General features: G+C 27.1%; 2 protein-coding genes across 2 annotated transcripts; both read right to left on the bottom strand.

The window, feature by feature from the left end:
• Positions 1-6,925: 6,925 nt before the first annotated feature.
• LOC126554331 (uncharacterized) lies at positions 6,926-11,121 on the bottom strand. Its single transcript, XM_050209411.1, has 12 exons — positions 10,972-11,121; positions 10,552-10,752; positions 10,206-10,474; positions 9,809-10,080; positions 9,500-9,722; positions 9,025-9,285; positions 8,530-8,901; positions 8,245-8,463; positions 7,797-8,096; positions 7,579-7,673; positions 7,297-7,496; positions 6,926-7,230 (listed from the first exon to the last, which is right to left on the bottom strand). Coding segments are annotated over exons 1-12 (2,565 nt in total). The 5' UTR covers positions 10,974-11,121; the 3' UTR covers positions 6,926-7,079.
• Positions 11,122-16,552: 5,431 nt separating this feature from the next.
• On the bottom strand, positions 16,553-17,687 carry LOC126554332 (uncharacterized). Its single transcript, XM_050209412.1, has 4 exons — positions 17,362-17,687; positions 17,111-17,203; positions 16,831-17,033; positions 16,553-16,741 (listed from the first exon to the last, which is right to left on the bottom strand). The coding sequence occupies exons 1-4, from the start codon at positions 17,413-17,415 to the stop codon at positions 16,573-16,575; spliced, it is 519 nt and encodes a 172-aa protein (XP_050065369.1). The 5' UTR covers positions 17,416-17,687; the 3' UTR covers positions 16,553-16,572.
• Positions 17,688-17,961: the final 274 nt, after the last annotated feature.

Raw genomic sequence — 17,961 nt, 5'->3', positions numbered from 1 at the left:
ACTTTGCCTGATTGACTGGTAGGTATTTTTTAAATATGTACACTATTTTCAGGTATATCTATATATAAAAATAATAATTAATTTTTTAGAATATGAAAGATTAAACAATTCGTAAAAATACAAAAAAGGAATATCAATTACCTAAACTCAATTTTCAATAATTCTAAATAATTTATAAAATGGAGAATACGCGAAGTTGGAGACTTAACTAAAATGGTAGTTGTGAGGTAGGTAACAAATGATTTGCAAATTCTAGAAATGAGTTTGCAAATTGTTGCAAAATCTTTGCAAAATATTAGCACCGATCCAGGATCGATCGACCACTGCGGGGAGCCAACTTCGCTGAATTTGGTCCATCCACTAAATTTATTTCGGTCACAACTTTGCTTCGAACAACTTACAAATTCCAAAAATCAACTTACAATTACTTACAAATTAAGCTTAACAACTTACAATCTGTCCGGTGAAATTTTGTGAAAGTGGGGGGCTAGTGCGAAGATAGCCCCCCCCACTAAGTTTATTTCGGTCACAACTTTGCTCCAAACAACTTACAAATTTCAAAATTCAACTTACAATTACTTACAAATCGAGCTTTTAAACTTACAATTTGTTCCGAGTATTTGGAAAAAATTGGGGGCTAGTGTGAAGTTAGCCCCTCCAAGTTAGTTTTGACAATTACTTCGAATTTATTAACTTACAAATTTCAAAATTCAACTTACAATTACTTACAAATAGAGATTTTCAACTTACAACTTACCCGGTTTAATTTGGACATAATGGGGGGGCCAACTTCACACACATACCGCCGCTGCCGCACTATATATGTATATATATATTTCCCATTATTATTATCGTAATATATTTCGTCGAGTATAAACTACGCGATTCTTTTCATTTTATATTAATAACTACATCAGTTAGTATCACCACAGCATATAAAATATAATATAATATAATCCATAAAATATTATATCACGATATAATTGTGAGTAATTAAAAAATTATATCTATACATGTTTGTGAGTGGTATCCCGTCAATTGATCGAAAACAATTGATCGCATAACAATTGCTCGAAAACTATTGATCGAAAGACAAATTGCTCGCAACGAAAATTGATCGAAAAGAATAATTGCTCGCAAAACTAAAAATTATATTATTATTATAATATTATTGATACCTACCTACCTTATTATTATTATTTTTTTAAAGGCCATATAAAATTGCTAAATAATATAAAAAAAAATGGCCATATAAAATTGCTAAGCAATAAATAGTAAATCAATCTCTAAGGGGCCTGGCAGAGAATAAGTTTAGGAAATGCTGTCAAAGAGCTTTTAATAATAGACCGGCTCACTTCATATTTCCGTCGAGTCATATCGATAATAATTTTATACAGTACCTACATCCACGTAGTGCACTTTGTACTTAGATATAAAGATAATATTGGATTCAACCACGATAGTAATTTTATATCGTACGTCGACGTGGTGTATGGCAAATCCGAGATTATTATCATTTCAGTGTTCCTATCGTTATAGTTTACCTACTTCAAATACATTTGACACGTTTTAAGTTTAGCCATCATGAGTTTGGTGTATGTAAATAGTGAAAAAAATAAAAAAATGTTACAGTATAAAGGATTTTTACATACACAAGAAAAAATTTATAATGAAAAAGTGTATTGGAAATGCTCCGAAAGTAAAAAACTAAAATGCAAAGGTCGAGTTCATGTTGTGAACGAAAATATCGTGAAGTTCATCGAACATAATAATCATGTACCAAATGCAGCAAAAATTGAAGTTAAGAAGGCTGTATCACATTTAAAGGAGATTTCTTCCCAAACTACGCTTAGTACTCATGCTGTTATTGGAGAAATTTCATCTCAGGTATTAAAAAATATTATATTTTACTATAGCTAGGTACCTAATATAAATATACATTATACCCATAACAATAATTTTTAAATTAATTAAAATTATTTTTTTATATAATTAGTTACCAAGTGCTCTTGCTGCAGATATGCCAAGTGTTCAAACGTTAAAAAGAACAATTCAACGTCTTCGACAAAGAGAAGAAGCTTCTCCTCCTAACCCAAATAATTTTGATTTTATTATTCCTGAGGAGTATCGAAATACAAGTGACGGTGAGTTATTTTTACATTATGACAGTGGCACAAGTGCACAACCCTACCGCGTATTTTGATTTTCACTACACAAAAAAATTTGGATTTTATGGAGAATTGCGAACACTGGTTCTGTGATGGAACGTTTTCGGTAGCTCCACCGATTTTTACACAATTATACACAATTCATGGTATATGCTATTCAAATGTGATTCCCAGTGTCTTTGTATTACTACCCGATAAAAAAGAAGATACCTATCGTCGAATGTTTGATGCGTTAAAGTCATTAAAACCAAATTTAAATCCAAAAACTATAATGATTGATTATGAAAAAGCTTCTATTAATGCAATTAAAACAGAATTTCCTAGTACTAAAGTAAATGGGTGTTTTTTTCATTTGTCCCAGTGTATATGGCGTCATGTTCAGGAATTTGGCTTACAAAAAAAATACAATGAAGACCCTGAATTTGCATTGCAAATAAGAATGTTACCAGCTTTAGCATTTGTACCAAAGGATGATATAATAAGTTCATATAATGTTTTAATTGAAAGTAATTTTTATACAGAAAATGAAGAAATATTAGAGCAATTTTTAGACTATTTTGAAAATACCTGGATTGGTAAATTAGACAGAAGAAGAAGACGAAAACAACCAAAATTTGAAATTTAAATGTGGAACTGTTTTTTAAGAATAGAACAAGATATAGCTACAACAAATAATTCCGTTGAAGGTTGGCATAACTGTTTTACGTCAATCATAAGTGGAAAACATCCATCAATATGGCGTTTTATTGAAGCTTTAAAGAAAGAAGAAAGCATAAATCGATTAAAAATTGAACAGTATATATCTGGCATAGAACCTCAGAAAAAAAAATATATCAAGATAGGGCTAAGAGAATTAAAAAAATTTGCACTGATTACAATGATTTATTTATTCTAGATTATCTACGTGGAATAGCCTTTAATTTTCAATTACAAATTTAATTTTTGATTTTACGTAATTATCTATCCTTATTTATATATACCTAACCTATCAATTTTATATGATCATTTTTTGTAATTATTTAGTTATTTTATATGACCATTTTAGATTCTGAACGAAGTGATGAATGTATTGATTATATAATGGTGTGTGTTTTTTTTTTGTTTTTGTGTCTGTGTACAGCATAACTAGTCGAAATAATGCTCCAATTTCAAACAATGGGGGTGGTTTCCGATGTAAAAGTGAATATCCTTGGTGCTTTATAGAGGTAAAAATTTAACATTATCCAACAGTTTTCAAAAAAATCGAGAAAAACAAAAAAAAAATGACGGAAAAACGGCAATTTTTAAGCAAAACCAGTTTTCGACCAAATCGATTTTTTTTTATGGTTGTAATTCAAAAACTAATCACTGAAAATACTTGAAATTTTCACCAAATGTTAATGTCAGTGGTATCCGTATATAGTTAAATTTTCAAAAATTTTTGACTTTTTATGAGTTATTTATAGACCACTGAAATTTTCGATTTTTTTGAGAAATTTTTTTTAAAGTGTCGATAAAAAATTTTTGGATGACCAAAAAGTTTTGAAAATTTGGTACAAGGTTCTCAATACATTTTTCTTCAAATATCTGTAAAAAAAATCTACCGGATTCAGACAAAAAATTTTTATGAGTGTTTGAAATTTAAATTTTTACAAAAACCGCGTTAAATAACAGTTTAGCCTCAAACGATTTTTGATATTTGTTATTATTCAAAAAGTATAAGTCGTAGATACTTGAAAATGTTACCAGTTATTAAGATTCGCGTTTTCTTTACGTGATTTAAATTTCAAAATATTTTGACTTTTTTTGAGCTATTTATAGACAACTGAAATTTTCAATTTTTCTGAAAAAATATTTTTGAAGTGTCGATAAAATTTTTTTGGCCCTATCAAAATACTTGAAAATTTAATACAAAGTTCCTCATATGATATTCTTATAGTGATTAAAAAATTATAAGAATACATAGGCACAATTTTTTTTTATTAGCATTTGAAGTTCAAATATTGACAAAAATTCGTCAAAAGCATGAATATTTGCAAATTATTTGAAGTTGAAAAATCATAAAATTTTTTGTGTTTATAACTAAGGATTAATAATACAACACTAAGTTTTCCATAAGTTTACCTTCAAGTATCTATAGAGAAAACTTGAAGCATCATTATAGGAAAAATTTTAAGTGCGTTTGAATTTTAAATTTTAACGAAATCGCGTAACGATAACGATTTATCCTCAAACGATTTTAAATATTTGTTATTATTCAAAAAGTATAAGTCGTAGATACTTGAAAATTTTACCAGTTATTAAGATTTGCGTTTTCTTTACGTGATTTAATTTTCAAAATATTTTGACTTTTTTTGAGCTATTTATAGACAACTGAAATTTTCAATTTTTCTGAAAATTGTTTTTTTATGTGTCGATAAAATCTTTTTGGCCCTATCAAAATACTTGAAAATTTTATACAAAGTTCCTCATATGTTATTCTTATAGTGATTAAAAAATTATAAGAATACATAGGCACAATTTTTTTTAATTAGCATTTGAAGTTCAAATTTTGACAAAAATTCGTTAAAACTATGAATACTTGCAAATTATTTTGTAGGTATATTTCATAAAAATTTTTGTATAAGTAGCTAAGAGTTGAAAATTTAACACAAGGTTTTTCATAAGTTTAGATTACAATTGTTATAAAAGAACTTAAATTTTGTTGTATTCAGGCCATTAAAACATAAACCACCTTTTTCCCCAACCACTAGAAATTATATCCTAGGCTGACAAATCATCTTCGTTCAGAATCGTTTTTCGTATACAATGATAACTATCATTGGATTCAAATTTAACACTCCTATAATATATAATAATGGCACCTAATGTAGAGCAGAACGGTACTCACTTGCCCGCTTTTTAAATATTATTTATCAATTTAATACGACCATTTTTAGAAATTATTTAGCAATTTTATACGACCATTATATAAAATTATTTATTTGTTTTATAAGACCATTTTTTGAAATTATTTAACAATTTTATACGACCATTATTTAAAATTATTTATTTGTTTTATATGACCATTTTTTGTAATTATTTAGTTATTTTATATGACCATTATTTAAAATTATTTATTTGTTTTATATGACCATTTTTTGTAATTATTTAGTTATTTTATATGACCATTTTTAAATATTGTTTATCAATTTTATACGACCATTTTTTGAAATTATTTAGTTATTTTATGTGACCATTTTTAAATATTATTTATCAATTTTATACGACCATTTTTTTGAAATTATTTAGCAATTTTATATGACCATTATTTAAAATTATTTATTTGTTTTATAAGACCATTTTTTGAAATTATTTAGCAATTTTATATGACCTTTTTTAAAATTATATGATTATATAATTTTTTATTTATCAATAATAATATAATTTTTAATTTTGCGAGCAATTATTTCTTTTCGATGAATTGTCGTTTACGAGTAATTGTTTTTCGATCAATAGTTTTCGATCAATTGACATGTATCCGTTTGTGAGTATAACTAATGTCAAATACGATTTCATATTATATAAATTCGCGAAGTAATAATTTTGTATAATTATTTCTTATAATATTCTCATGATTTATGTATACTTACATCTATGTCTAATTGTTTAACCTATGTATTTTATTATGAATAAATAAAAATGTTTTGCTAATGAAGAAAAAACTGAATTTTCAGTCTAAAAAAATTCATTACAAATTATTAAATTATTAATGCTAGTGCCTTGTTGTAGATTGTACATTTGCATTCAGTTGTATCAATCAATGGAAATAGGCAAATAGGTGTAAAATGGGTGTTCTGGAACCTAACCACGTGTGGTCAACTGACCCGCCGCCGCCGTCGCCGCCACCGCACAGTGGTCTGAAAAGTAAATTTAGCTTACATTAAGAGGACGTCACACCGAAAGTGAAACGTATACAACGGCCGATAGAACGCGCTATTAAGTGTTTTCGCGATCCGCAAGCGCGCGGCATTTAAGCCACGCCCACTACTCGTAGTCGGCGGCTGGCTGGCGACCGAGCTCATTAGGAAGCGACGTTTATTACGGTCTGATCATTCGTATGTGGCGGATCGCATGTATATAATATATATATATATATATATTACATATTATATAAAATTCATACACATAAATTGAGACGTATTTTTAGTATCAACATGGACACGCGCTATTTATATTTATTGCATTAATAGATACTTACTTCTTATTAATTATAATATTCGAGTATAATACACTATATAGTAAATAATACCTAATTTAAGACGTATAATAATTAAAAAATATTATATAATATTTAATATTTTAATACCTAAACTAATATTACCTAAATATTAGTTTTCTATTAATGTATTGCATCTAACTTACGTTATAATCTTGTATGTGGACCTGCTACCACTTATATTTTTTATTTTTTATAAAATTATTTATAATATTCTACCTTTTTACTAGTATTTACTTTTATACCAATTATTATACCTACAATTTACGAATTTCAAAGATACGATTCACGCACGCATCTACATTATCTACATTAAATATACAATCATTGATTATATTATTATAAATACTTATATTTATAATCAATGGTATAATGTATTCATTATCCAGTGTGCTGTAGATAAAGTATGAAGTAGAAAAAAAAACTAAATCATATTAATTCGAAAAAAATTATTTATTAAAAGATTTAAATTTATAGATTTTACATACATTTATTTGATAGACAATAACAGTAGCGACAGTAGCGTATTTACTATTTAGACCTACGACCTATCACCTATGTACCTGCCCATTTCTAATATGTGTACTAACATGTTATACTCGGCATTTTAAATACCTGTGCATACCCATTACTCATAAACAAACAATTATAATTTATAATAGATAGTATATATATTATTTTATCAACAAGATTGTTTGGTTAGAGCTGTTTTTTTTTTTTAAAATATTTTGTTCTCTTTCAGACGGCTCAGCAATATCACTTTTTAAAAATCTTCTACCAAATTTGGGGTTTACTATTTCAGGTAGCAAACACTCGGTATAAAATCTGAAATCAAATTTAAATGTTACCTACAGATTTAATAATTATTAAAAGAGTATTTTTAATACATACGTGCATAAATGATCTACCATTTTGTTCCAAAATTTATTTTCATATGGAATTTCAACCATATAATTCCAATTTTCAGTGTACATAAAAAAATAACACGTTGATCTTTTTGTGATGTGTAACTGTCCCTGGATTTGATAAAAGTAATCACTATTATTTTTTAGTTTCACTATATTATTTTCGTCAACTGTACAATAAGTAATCTACAACAGTATTAAAATAATAAAATGTGTTAAAAACGAAATTATAAATATTTTAGACATTTATAGGTAAATTAATTATTACTTTTCCTTTTCGGATTGCTTCAAATATATCATAATATTCTCGAGCGGAAAAAGGACATTTTATTTCGATGATATAATTTTGATCTATAAGTCCATCTAAAAACAAAATATTTGTAAAAGTATACCTATATAAATATATGCATTAAATATTCTATAATATTACGATTACTGCATTGTAACATGCATTTTAAAAAATATATATAAAATTATTATTCTTACCTGGACTTGCAGCCAAATAAGGTATTTTATCATCCACGAATAGACCAGCTGGGTCGATACTAAATCCAAATTTTTTTTCAAATTCTAATTTTGCTAATGGCTCCATAACTCGTCCATATTCAACTGCCTTTATTTTATGGTTCATGTTTCCGTATAATAATTCGTGTACTGTGTTCTTACACGAAGTATTAGGCCTCATCTTACATATCTTTCCAAACTTTGAGGCTGTTAGACGATGTTTTCTTTCTGTGTGCCAAACTTGAGATTTTGCTTGAGATCTTGTTACTTGCTCCAACATTTCTAAAATTCATTTATACTGGTTGAATTTTATATATAAATATATAATATACAAGGTAATCATTATTTAGAAAAATATTAACTTTTTTGAAAATAATTGTTTGCATAATTTCAAGTCGTAATTAAAAAACATTAAAAAAATTATAAATACCTCTATCAGTTTTCATTAATTTATCAATAAACTGTTTTTTTTTTACATCAAGTTCTTCAGTAGTTATATCATCTTGTAGCAAATCTGCTAAACCATAATGTTCATCAGGTCCAACAAATTTAGATTTGGTTTTTGATTTCCCTTGAAACAATCTGCGCCTTCTTTGATTATTTAATCGTATCCTATTGACATTTTTCAAAAATGTTTTACCAAATTTTCCTAAAATTAAATTATTTAAATTAAAATTTTGAAAATTTAAATAAATATATTTTTTTTGTATAATACCTGGACTTTTTTGTATAACCTTTTTAGTTATAGCACGTAAATATTGGTGTGAGTTAAAAGAAATTACTGCTGCTTCTACTCTAGTATTATAAGCGTTACGTTGAGATAAATTTATCCTTTTACCACCGATGTATTTGTTTATAACACTATTAAATTGTTCACAGATATTGTTGTCAACATCTATGATTAAGCTTTTAGAATTAAATACTAATCGATTGACCGCATTATTAATTTCGATTAGCATGCCACTTTGTATTGCTTGTGGAACCCAATTTTCTTCGCAATTATTTTTTTTATTACAAAAATAATTATCACATTTTGTATGTTGTCCAAGAACGTGAAATGGGCCATTTTGCAAATCTTTAGCTAAATCTATAATGTCATGGAATAATAACGTTTATTATGTACACATTAAATAAATAATATTATAAGTGAATTAAACACATAACTTTTAAAATGCTTATGCATATTTTATAGGTAAGTACAACTTCTTACCATCAATTTTTTGTGTTGTAGATGTACATTCATTTTTACGATGAGCTATAGCTCTAATGACTGCAGTTCTAAATCGCATTAAATGTGTTTGCACAAATTTTCTTAAAGAAATGGGATATGAAGTTTTTTTATTTATAGCTGACAATTTTTGCATATAATTTCGTAGTAAATGGTTGCGGCATTCAATTTTTTCCACTAACATATTTGGGCCATAGGGTAATATTTCGTTCAACCTTTTACTGACGCTACTATCACCATCGCCTATTAAATTATACCATAAATAAAATTTAGTAATATTATATTATTTCATTATAGTATATTAAATTAGTTTTTTTGCGAAAATAAATAGTAAATAAATAAAAAGTATAGTTCGCAAACGGACTACCCCATTGCAAAGAGTCTAGTCTTTTCGCAAAAAAACAATTTTCCATATGGTATACGGACATATTATATTATAACAAAATATAAATTTTACCAATTAATCGATTGAATTTTAAGTTATGCAGCTCTACGCTTCGCATAAAACCTTCAGCCACTCCGTCAGCTTCTATAGATGTTGCCGACATATTCCAGTTTAAAAAACAGTTATGAAGTGGCTTATTTTCTTTTTTTGATTCAGCACGATGACAAATTATGCAAAAACGATTTCGAATTCCGACGAATAGAATTTTTTTAGTTTTAAATCCGATTATAGTTGCCTAAAAATATTGTAGATTACTTGAAAATGATGTGCATATATAAGAATAAAATATGTGTAAATGTTGTAATAAAATTTTATGTGTACCACTCCAGACAGCGCATCATATTTTGTCTTATAGCTTCGCTTTGACCACTGACCATCCGAAACTACTGTACAAAATGGTACACCATCCTCATCAACATCTCCAGCTTGTATCGCTAATTCCCGTTCTTCTTCTCCAGCCTTTTGTATTTCATCCCATGCAGTATTATGTATACTATTACTCAAATTATCGTGGACTTTTGAAAAAGTAGTATTAGTAATGCAAGGTACTTCTAATGCAGCGGCAAACTCAGATAACTGTCGATAACCAATACCTATCAGTTATCGCATAAAAAAAACGTAAATATTAATTTATACACCAACATATATTGGAATACGTTAAATTTTAGAATGTACTTTAAATCAATCAAGTAAAATATTATAAAAAAAAACATCGTACCAATTGATACTGTTCCATTGACTACAGCTTGATTTATAGACATATAAGAAGCATTATTATTGTCTTCTGAACTAATAATTTGTTGGATATTGCACATTTTACATTTAAAAATATACTTCGAATAAAATCCATATCGTTTCTCTTCTATTAACTCCATTTCATTAAATGTGCAGTCAAATCCACCTTCATGTTTATTTATTAATCTAATTTGTTCAAAAATGTAACCAATATCCACAATTCTTCTACCAGTCAATACAGTTGTCGTACACCTATATTAATTATTTTGTTGTACGATTTTTAGTATAAAATTAAAATTAAGTCTTAAAAATTGAAATATTGTCCGTACGATGTGTCTTTATCCATACTTTCACAATGCAATTTAGTCGACGCAATATCTGAGGTACTATTTCCTTCATTATCAAATGGTTCTTGCAGATTAACCGATGAATTGTTTTGACTAATATTGTCATTAAAAGATGTATCAGTGTGCCACATTAAAATATTTTTATTCACCAATTTACCATCATGTGCTGGTGTAGAAGTATACCTAAAGGTATATTTAATGAATCAAAATAAAATAAATATTAAATTCATTTTTGCTCCAAAACGTGATGACAGATACAAAATTCAAAAATACAGCATGTACATATGATATCGATATTAGTCTTATTAGAATTAGATTAAAAAATAAGTAGAATAAAATATTAATTTAAATATTTAATTTGTATTGTATATAAAATAAATCATTTTTAATAGTTTTACTTACATGGTTGCTGTAACAAATTCTGCGTTTACGCTTTGAACATTCTTTGTTGACGTACTAGCTGCTTCTCTAAAGAATATAGATATTGGAACAGTATATGTAAATTAATTTTATTATTAAATTGCATAAATTTTAATACTTTATAAAATTAATATTTATAATAATAATGTTTTAGATAAAGTTAAACTAGAAAATATTAAAAATTACTTACGGTTTATTATTTTGAAAATGTAATACAAAATTTTATATAAGTCGTATTTGTTGTAGTTAAAAAATATCAAAACTTATTAGTCACAATTTTATTTTTATAAACGTTTATAGTTCAAATTTTTACGAAATATGACAAAATCGCAAAAATTTGCAAGTAATTTTGTAGTTGAAAAATCATACAATTTTTTGTGTTTATATCTAAGGTTAAAAAATTCAATACTAAGTTTTCTATAAGTTTTCCTTCAAGTAGCCATAAAGAAAACATCAAATATCATTATAGAAAAAATTTTATGTGCGTTTGAATTTTAAATTTTTATGAAATTGCGGAAAGGTAACGATTTATTCTTAAACGATTTTTAATATTTGTTATAATTCAAAAATTATAAGTCGTAGAGACTTGAAAATTTCACCAGTTATTTAGATTGTCATTTTATTTACATGATTTAATTTTCAAAATATTTTACTTATTTTAATGATATTTATAGGCATTTGGAATATTCGATTTTGTTTAGTTTTTTGTTTTATAAATATCGATAAAAATTTTTGCCGGAGTCAAAATATTTGAAAATTTAATACAAAGTTCCTCGTAAGTCTAATAGTGATTCAAAAATTATAAGAATACATAGGCACAATTTTTTTTATTAGCATTTGAAGTTCAAAAATTGACAAAAGTTCGTCAAAATCATGAATACGATATTTTATCGTATTTGAAAATTATTTTATATTTTTATAAGTATTATTCATAACAATTTTTGTATAAGTGGCTAAGAGTTGAACATTTAATACATGATTTTCCATAAGTTTGAGTTACAATAATTATAAACAACCTTAAAATTTGGATTATTCAGGCCATTAAAACATAACCACCTTTTTCACCAACTATTGGAAATTATATCCTAGGCTGACAAATCATCTCCGTTCAGAATCGTTTTTCGTGTACAATGATATCTCTCATTGGATTCAAATTTAACCTACTATGCAGCAGAGTGGTACCCACTTGACCTCGCTTTTTTTTAATTTTAAGCTATTTTAAATAGATTTTAAAGACATTTTTAAGGACACTTAAATCCCAGCCCTAATAATTACCATTGTCATTTATAATCATTATTCACTTTACCTACTTAATTTTACATAAAAAAATTATTATTATTTTTTTTTAATACAATAGATATTCATTATTGGTACCTATGGTATATATTATAATGTTATATACTTACTGTAAGTTTTGTTGATTGCCCCTACGAACATTTTTCATACGCTTACTTAAACTTACTCTTCCCGTACATCTTTTAATAGTTCTATTTTTTTTTGGAGACATCGCAAATATTATAATTTATAATAACGTTCATGAAAAACACTACATATTTTTACAAATCAAAATCACAAATTCACAAGCATCAACTTATACCATAAGCTAATGACAGACTGGACATCAGTTTAATAGTTTAATTGATTATCTGATTTATATCAAACACAATAATAATCGTTTATCGTTTATATTATTACTCTGTGTCGTTTATAGAATTTGTCTATACCTGTATCAATAATTCTGTTATAATTATTATAATTCTTAGGATAATTAGGATCGACCATAGAGTAATTAGTCTATGGGATCGACGACGGAAGCCCAGACGTCGGGCACCGGGCCGATAACGATATGATCATGTATGTACGAGTATGGTGGGGGAAAAATCTTGTTCACCGAAACGCCACGGGTTGTCGCAGCACTGCTGTAGACGACGAAAACTAAAGTTTTGTAAATGTTCAAAGAAAAACACGTTTCACGCGGGATCAGTGTTTAAAGCGTGTGGTAATATTATGAACACCAAATTTTCACACTGTATAGATCAGAAATTTATCTGTGTCACAGCGTCGTTTTTTTTCCGATATCTTAATTAGTTCTACCTTAAAAAGGTTTTGAAAATTTGTTTTTTTTTATGTTTTTCAAAATTAAATTAAAAATTTTTGAGTTAAGTTTTTTAAAAAAAAACGACGCTATGACACAGATTAACTTCTGATCTATATAGTGTGAAAATTTGGTGTCCATACTATTATCACACGCTTCAAACACTGATCCCGCGTGAAACATGTTTTCGGTAAAATATTTCGGGTGTGTGGCGTCCTCTTAAACCTAATTAAGAAAGTATGATAAAATGTTATCTAAATGACATATTTATGTTATATACTGCCTATTTGTACCCATTAGTTAATTGATTTGATAAAATTTAAGCCATAAACATTATTGGTATCTATAAAAAGCTCAAAATGTATACAATTTGAACAGTATTTTCTATCACCGTGAGTATTTATTTCATTTTGCTTTAAGCTGTTATTGCAAGCACATTTTAATTTTTTTAATTATTCTTTTTGCATTTTTATATACAATGGAATGTACGTATGAAGGTAAGTATACTTAAAACACATTTATATACACATCTATTAATTAAGTTAAAAAATTCAAATTTATAAAATTGTGTTTTTAATGATATAATATATAATTCGTTAATAAATAGTTCAATAACTATAAAATTACAAAAAATTGCATCTTTTTTTTTTTTTTTTTTTTTTATTAGAAGAACAAAAGACCGCGGCAGCTATGGCCATTGGTCAGACAGTGACTAAAATAAATTACATAGCTACATATTTACATACATTTTTACAATATACAGGTTATATTTCTTTGAATAAGGTAGATTTTTTTAGAAAAATAAATAAATTTTGAGTTGCGGTTGGTTCCGGGCTGAGGATTTCGTGTAAGTGGGTTGCTCCAAGGGTTTCCATACGTTCTTGTTGGTTATTTCTGCATTCTGTGAAGATGTGCTTGATGGTGAGTTGGACACCACAGGTAGTACAGTTGGGGGGGTCCTCTCTTGTCATAAGATAGCGGTGGGTGAGTAATGTATGGCCTATTCTTAGGCGGTTTAGAATTGTTTCTTGTATTCTGGAACAACCGGGGGGAGGAGGCCATGGGAGTATTGATTTTTTTACTTCATTGAGCTTGGTTGATTGATTTGACCAATATTGTTGCCACTTTACGGCATAAAAGTAAATTGCATCTCTATATTATATTATTTATAATATATACAAGCTACATAATTGGTTTTAATAAATTTGCTTTGACCATATCTGCCTATGTGCTCATTATAATCCCATTTTCAGCAGGTTGTAGTAGCGGTGAAAAACCAAAAAATTTAACCAATGATGATTTGTTTAATTTTTTACGAGGAGAAGGTGTAATGAAGCCTCCGAGTAGTATACATTTGTATTTTCTGCGCACTTTTGACTGCGGAGATTGCAAATTTTTAAGGGGGATTTTTCCCCTCAAACTTTTTTTTTCTCCGCTCTACCAGACTGCGGTGATTTTAAAATTTTTAGGTGGATTTTCCCCCTCAAACTTTTTTTTCTCCGTTGTACCAGTAAAAAAACACTGATTTTCAAAAACCATAATGTATGTTCTGAGCACTTTTGACTGCGGTGATTTTAAAATTTAAGGTATAGTTTCCGCCTTTAACCAATTATTTTTTCCCCTGTTACACATAAAGTTTAAACAGTGTATACACACTTCAACACTATTTATTTCCCTTGTAAGTTAAACATTCAGGTTACACTGTAATTTCATTTTTTTTAATAAATTATAGATAAAAGTCGTTTTATTGAATTCATTCCAGTTCAGACAGTTCAGTTAATATTCAACCATCAGTTCAATCAGGTTCTGTTAGTTTTAATCAAGTTTAATTCATTTAAGTTTTTTTTATTTTTTTTTTATAAAAAATGAATTTTCAACAAATTAACAACAGTTGTTGTTCACTTGTTTCGTTAGTACGAAACAATGCATATCCTACATATCCAGAATTCACTACATTTATATCAAGATTAAAAACATTCAATTTATCTCCGTTGACTTCATCTCAAGATAAATACTCATTAGCTGAAAGCGGTTTTATATATTCAGGGAAAAAAAATATTGTTGAATGTTTTTGCTGCGGTATTATATTGCATCGTTGGGAAAAAGAAGATAATCCATGGATTGAACATTCAAGATGGAATCCGAAATGTGTTTTTGTATTATTATCAAAAGGAAATCAGTTTGTTGAAAATGTAGTAAAAAAATATGGTAAGATTATCGATATTTGTGATTGTGATTGTGGATCAAAGTCATATGATACTGTTGTTTAGTTCATTTAATAAATATTTATTTTTTTTTTTTTAACTTTTTATATTTCAATAAAAAAAATCTGAATTTAATAAACTTAAATGTGTTAATAACTTATTTAATACCTCGTGAACGTATAGTCTAGTGGGATAACGCGTCTAATTTAAATTTAATATGTTAATGATTTTTAAAAAATGTTTCAGGTTCTATCGAATTAGGTAGGTAAGTATAATAACTCTTTACTGTTTATCCAACTAGACACTATACGTTCACATTTGAACGTTTAGCTAGACGTTTGAGCTAAGCTGTCTAGTGATCATATTCATATTTCTAGAAAAAAAATACTGTTTACTGTTTTTTTTTATTTTATCAATATGAATCCATCAATCGTTGTATCAAAATCTGTGTTCGATATTCGTCCTTTTAGTAAGAAAAGTGTAACCGTTGGACTTCTAGTTAATAAGCAAATTTCAATTATTATATTATTAGAATGTAAATTAACTAAAAAAGTTGTAACGTTAGATCTTGATCAGTGGTGTAAGTTAATGTGCGAAAACAATTTTAATACAATTATCGAAAATGTACATACTCGTTGTAAACGTGTTAAGATAGCTGATAATTTTTTCTACTCTGTTAATGTAAACCAATCAACTATAGTTTTATATTCTAATGATAATTATATAACATTATCTCATATTGATCTTCATCGTTTGAAACAATTACAACATTGTATTGACTTGTATATTGTTGAAAAACAGAAAAAATTGGAATCATACCAAAAAACGTTTGATACAGCTTATAGGTACGTTAATTAAGTCTATAGACTTATGAAGTTAAATGGGTTACCATCATCTTGTCAACGAAACGAATTTACAAATCAATATATTCAAAATTATGATTTCAGCTACAGCAATATACAAAGTGAAGATTGTTCATTTATGTACGAGTTATTACAATTTCATTTTAATTCATTGTCGAAAATGATATTACAAGATTTAGTGATGTAATATAAAAAAAAAGTTTCTTAATTTATTTTAATTTATCGTTCTTGTTAAAAAAAAAAAAATGTGAAATTAATACCACTTATATACTAACTTTCAATATTTTTATTTTTATTTATTTTTATTTTTATTTTAACCTATAAATGAATTATTATTATTATTTTTTTTTTATCTAAATAATAAAAAAAATTTTTTTTATTAAATAAAATTAATCCAACACCATATCCTATTACATACATTTTATAAGTTTATTTTTTTTGGTCTGTGTCTGAGAAGCTTCTTGGCGGGATGTCGCATCATTTTGTCGAAAACAGATTGAATGAGCGTCACCATTTCTTTGGCTGTAGTTAAATCATCCGGATGCTGTCCTGTTAAAGATATTTTGAGTGAGCATTCAGCATGCTTCCATCTAAAAAAGTTAGGTTAGGTTAAATTAATTTTATTATAAATATTTCACTTTAGTTAAATATATTAATATATTATTATTATTATTATTACCTATCTTGCAGAGCAACATTAGCAATTTTAGCACATTTATAATGTGCTATAGTCCAGTAATCTGGAGCCGTATTGTCTACAGGTGTCTTAACCGTTAATGAACAATCATCCTTTTTTATATTCAAGGTGTTCTCTGCATCGGTTGGTATAGTTGGATCTGTTATTAAATCTAATATTTTGTCTGTATAACAAATAGCAGTGCTCTATAAAATAATAATTAAATTATATTTTTTTTTTTTTTTTACTTTTTCGTAGTATGTCATAAATTTATATAACACACCTTTTTCGTCTTTTTCGATACCGGTTTCTTCTCCGGTTTTACAGCTAACCTTTTCGATGTACCTTTTTTTTGAGATGTTGTTGCAATATTATCCTATAATTAAAATAGACGATAAGCTGATGATGGTTTACAAAATCAATTTTTCATAAAATATTTAATAATTTTTTTTAAAAAAAAAAATGTCTTTTAATTAAAATTTATATATTATATTGTGATAAAAAAAAGAAAAAAAAAATGTTTTTTTTACTTACTTCGGAAAATACAACCGACTCCTCGTCATCGCTTTTAAATGAGTAGCAGGACATTTTTTCAAAATTAAATTAATTTTATTAAAAAAAGTCTAGATTGTAAAATCTGTTGAAGAATACTGAATATACTGTATCGATGAGTCTCTTATATATGTAACCACTTCTACTCCTCCTCTTAAGTCTAAAATAATCAGTTCAGCTAAAACACTAACTAGAATAAAATTTGAAAGGTACGTCTTTTCATATTCGAAAAAATAGAATGTAATAACAAGTGCGATTTGTATCTAAAAGAATGTAATTGACTTCTACATTTCAATGTCAGATTTGAAAAGTTATATACAATTTAGCAAAGTACGTAAATTTAGCAAGGTAAGATTAAAATTAAATAATTGGTTATAGTAAACATGAAATAGAAACGTACGTATATTTTGGAGACTACGCCGCCCAAATAGTTTAGTATAAAAGCGGTTGTGGTAGTATTAAAAATTAGACATACAGCTAGTTCAGTAGAAACCAGTGTTGCCAGGTGTGGAGATTTTTCCCCAATTTGGGGATTTTTTGAGATAATTTTATAAATTGAGGAAAATGTTGGGGATTTGTCAA

This window comes from Aphis gossypii, unplaced genomic scaffold (genome assembly GCF_020184175.1).
Source record: "Aphis gossypii isolate Hap1 unplaced genomic scaffold, ASM2018417v2 Contig00468, whole genome shotgun sequence".
NCBI classification, from domain to species: Eukaryota; Metazoa; Arthropoda; class Insecta; order Hemiptera; family Aphididae; genus Aphis; species Aphis gossypii.
The sequence above is the reverse complement of the archived record's forward strand: the minus strand, read 5'-3'. Positions and strand labels throughout refer to the sequence as shown.

Excerpts from the sequence above, each read along its gene's own strand:
- LOC126554331 (XM_050209411.1), bottom strand. Across the intron at positions 10,475-10,551 it reads AGTATGGATAAAGACACATC|GTGTACGACAACTGTATTGA; the intron begins GTACGGACAATA and ends TAATTAATATAG. Across the intron at positions 9,723-9,808 it reads ATGATGCGCTGTCTGGAGTG|GCAACTATAATCGGATTTAA; the intron begins GTACACATAAAA and ends CAATATTTTTAG.
- LOC126554332 (XM_050209412.1), bottom strand. The coding sequence starts at position 17,415 with ATGTCCTGCTACTCATTTAAAAGCGATGACGAGGAGTCGGTTGTATTT. Across the intron at positions 17,034-17,110 it reads TATCGAAAAAGACGAAAAAG|AGCACTGCTATTTGTTATAC; the intron begins GTGTGTTATATA and ends ATTATTTTATAG. Across the intron at positions 16,742-16,830 it reads AATGTTGCTCTGCAAGATAG|ATGGAAGCATGCTGAATGCT; the intron begins GTAATAATAATA and ends TAACTTTTTTAG.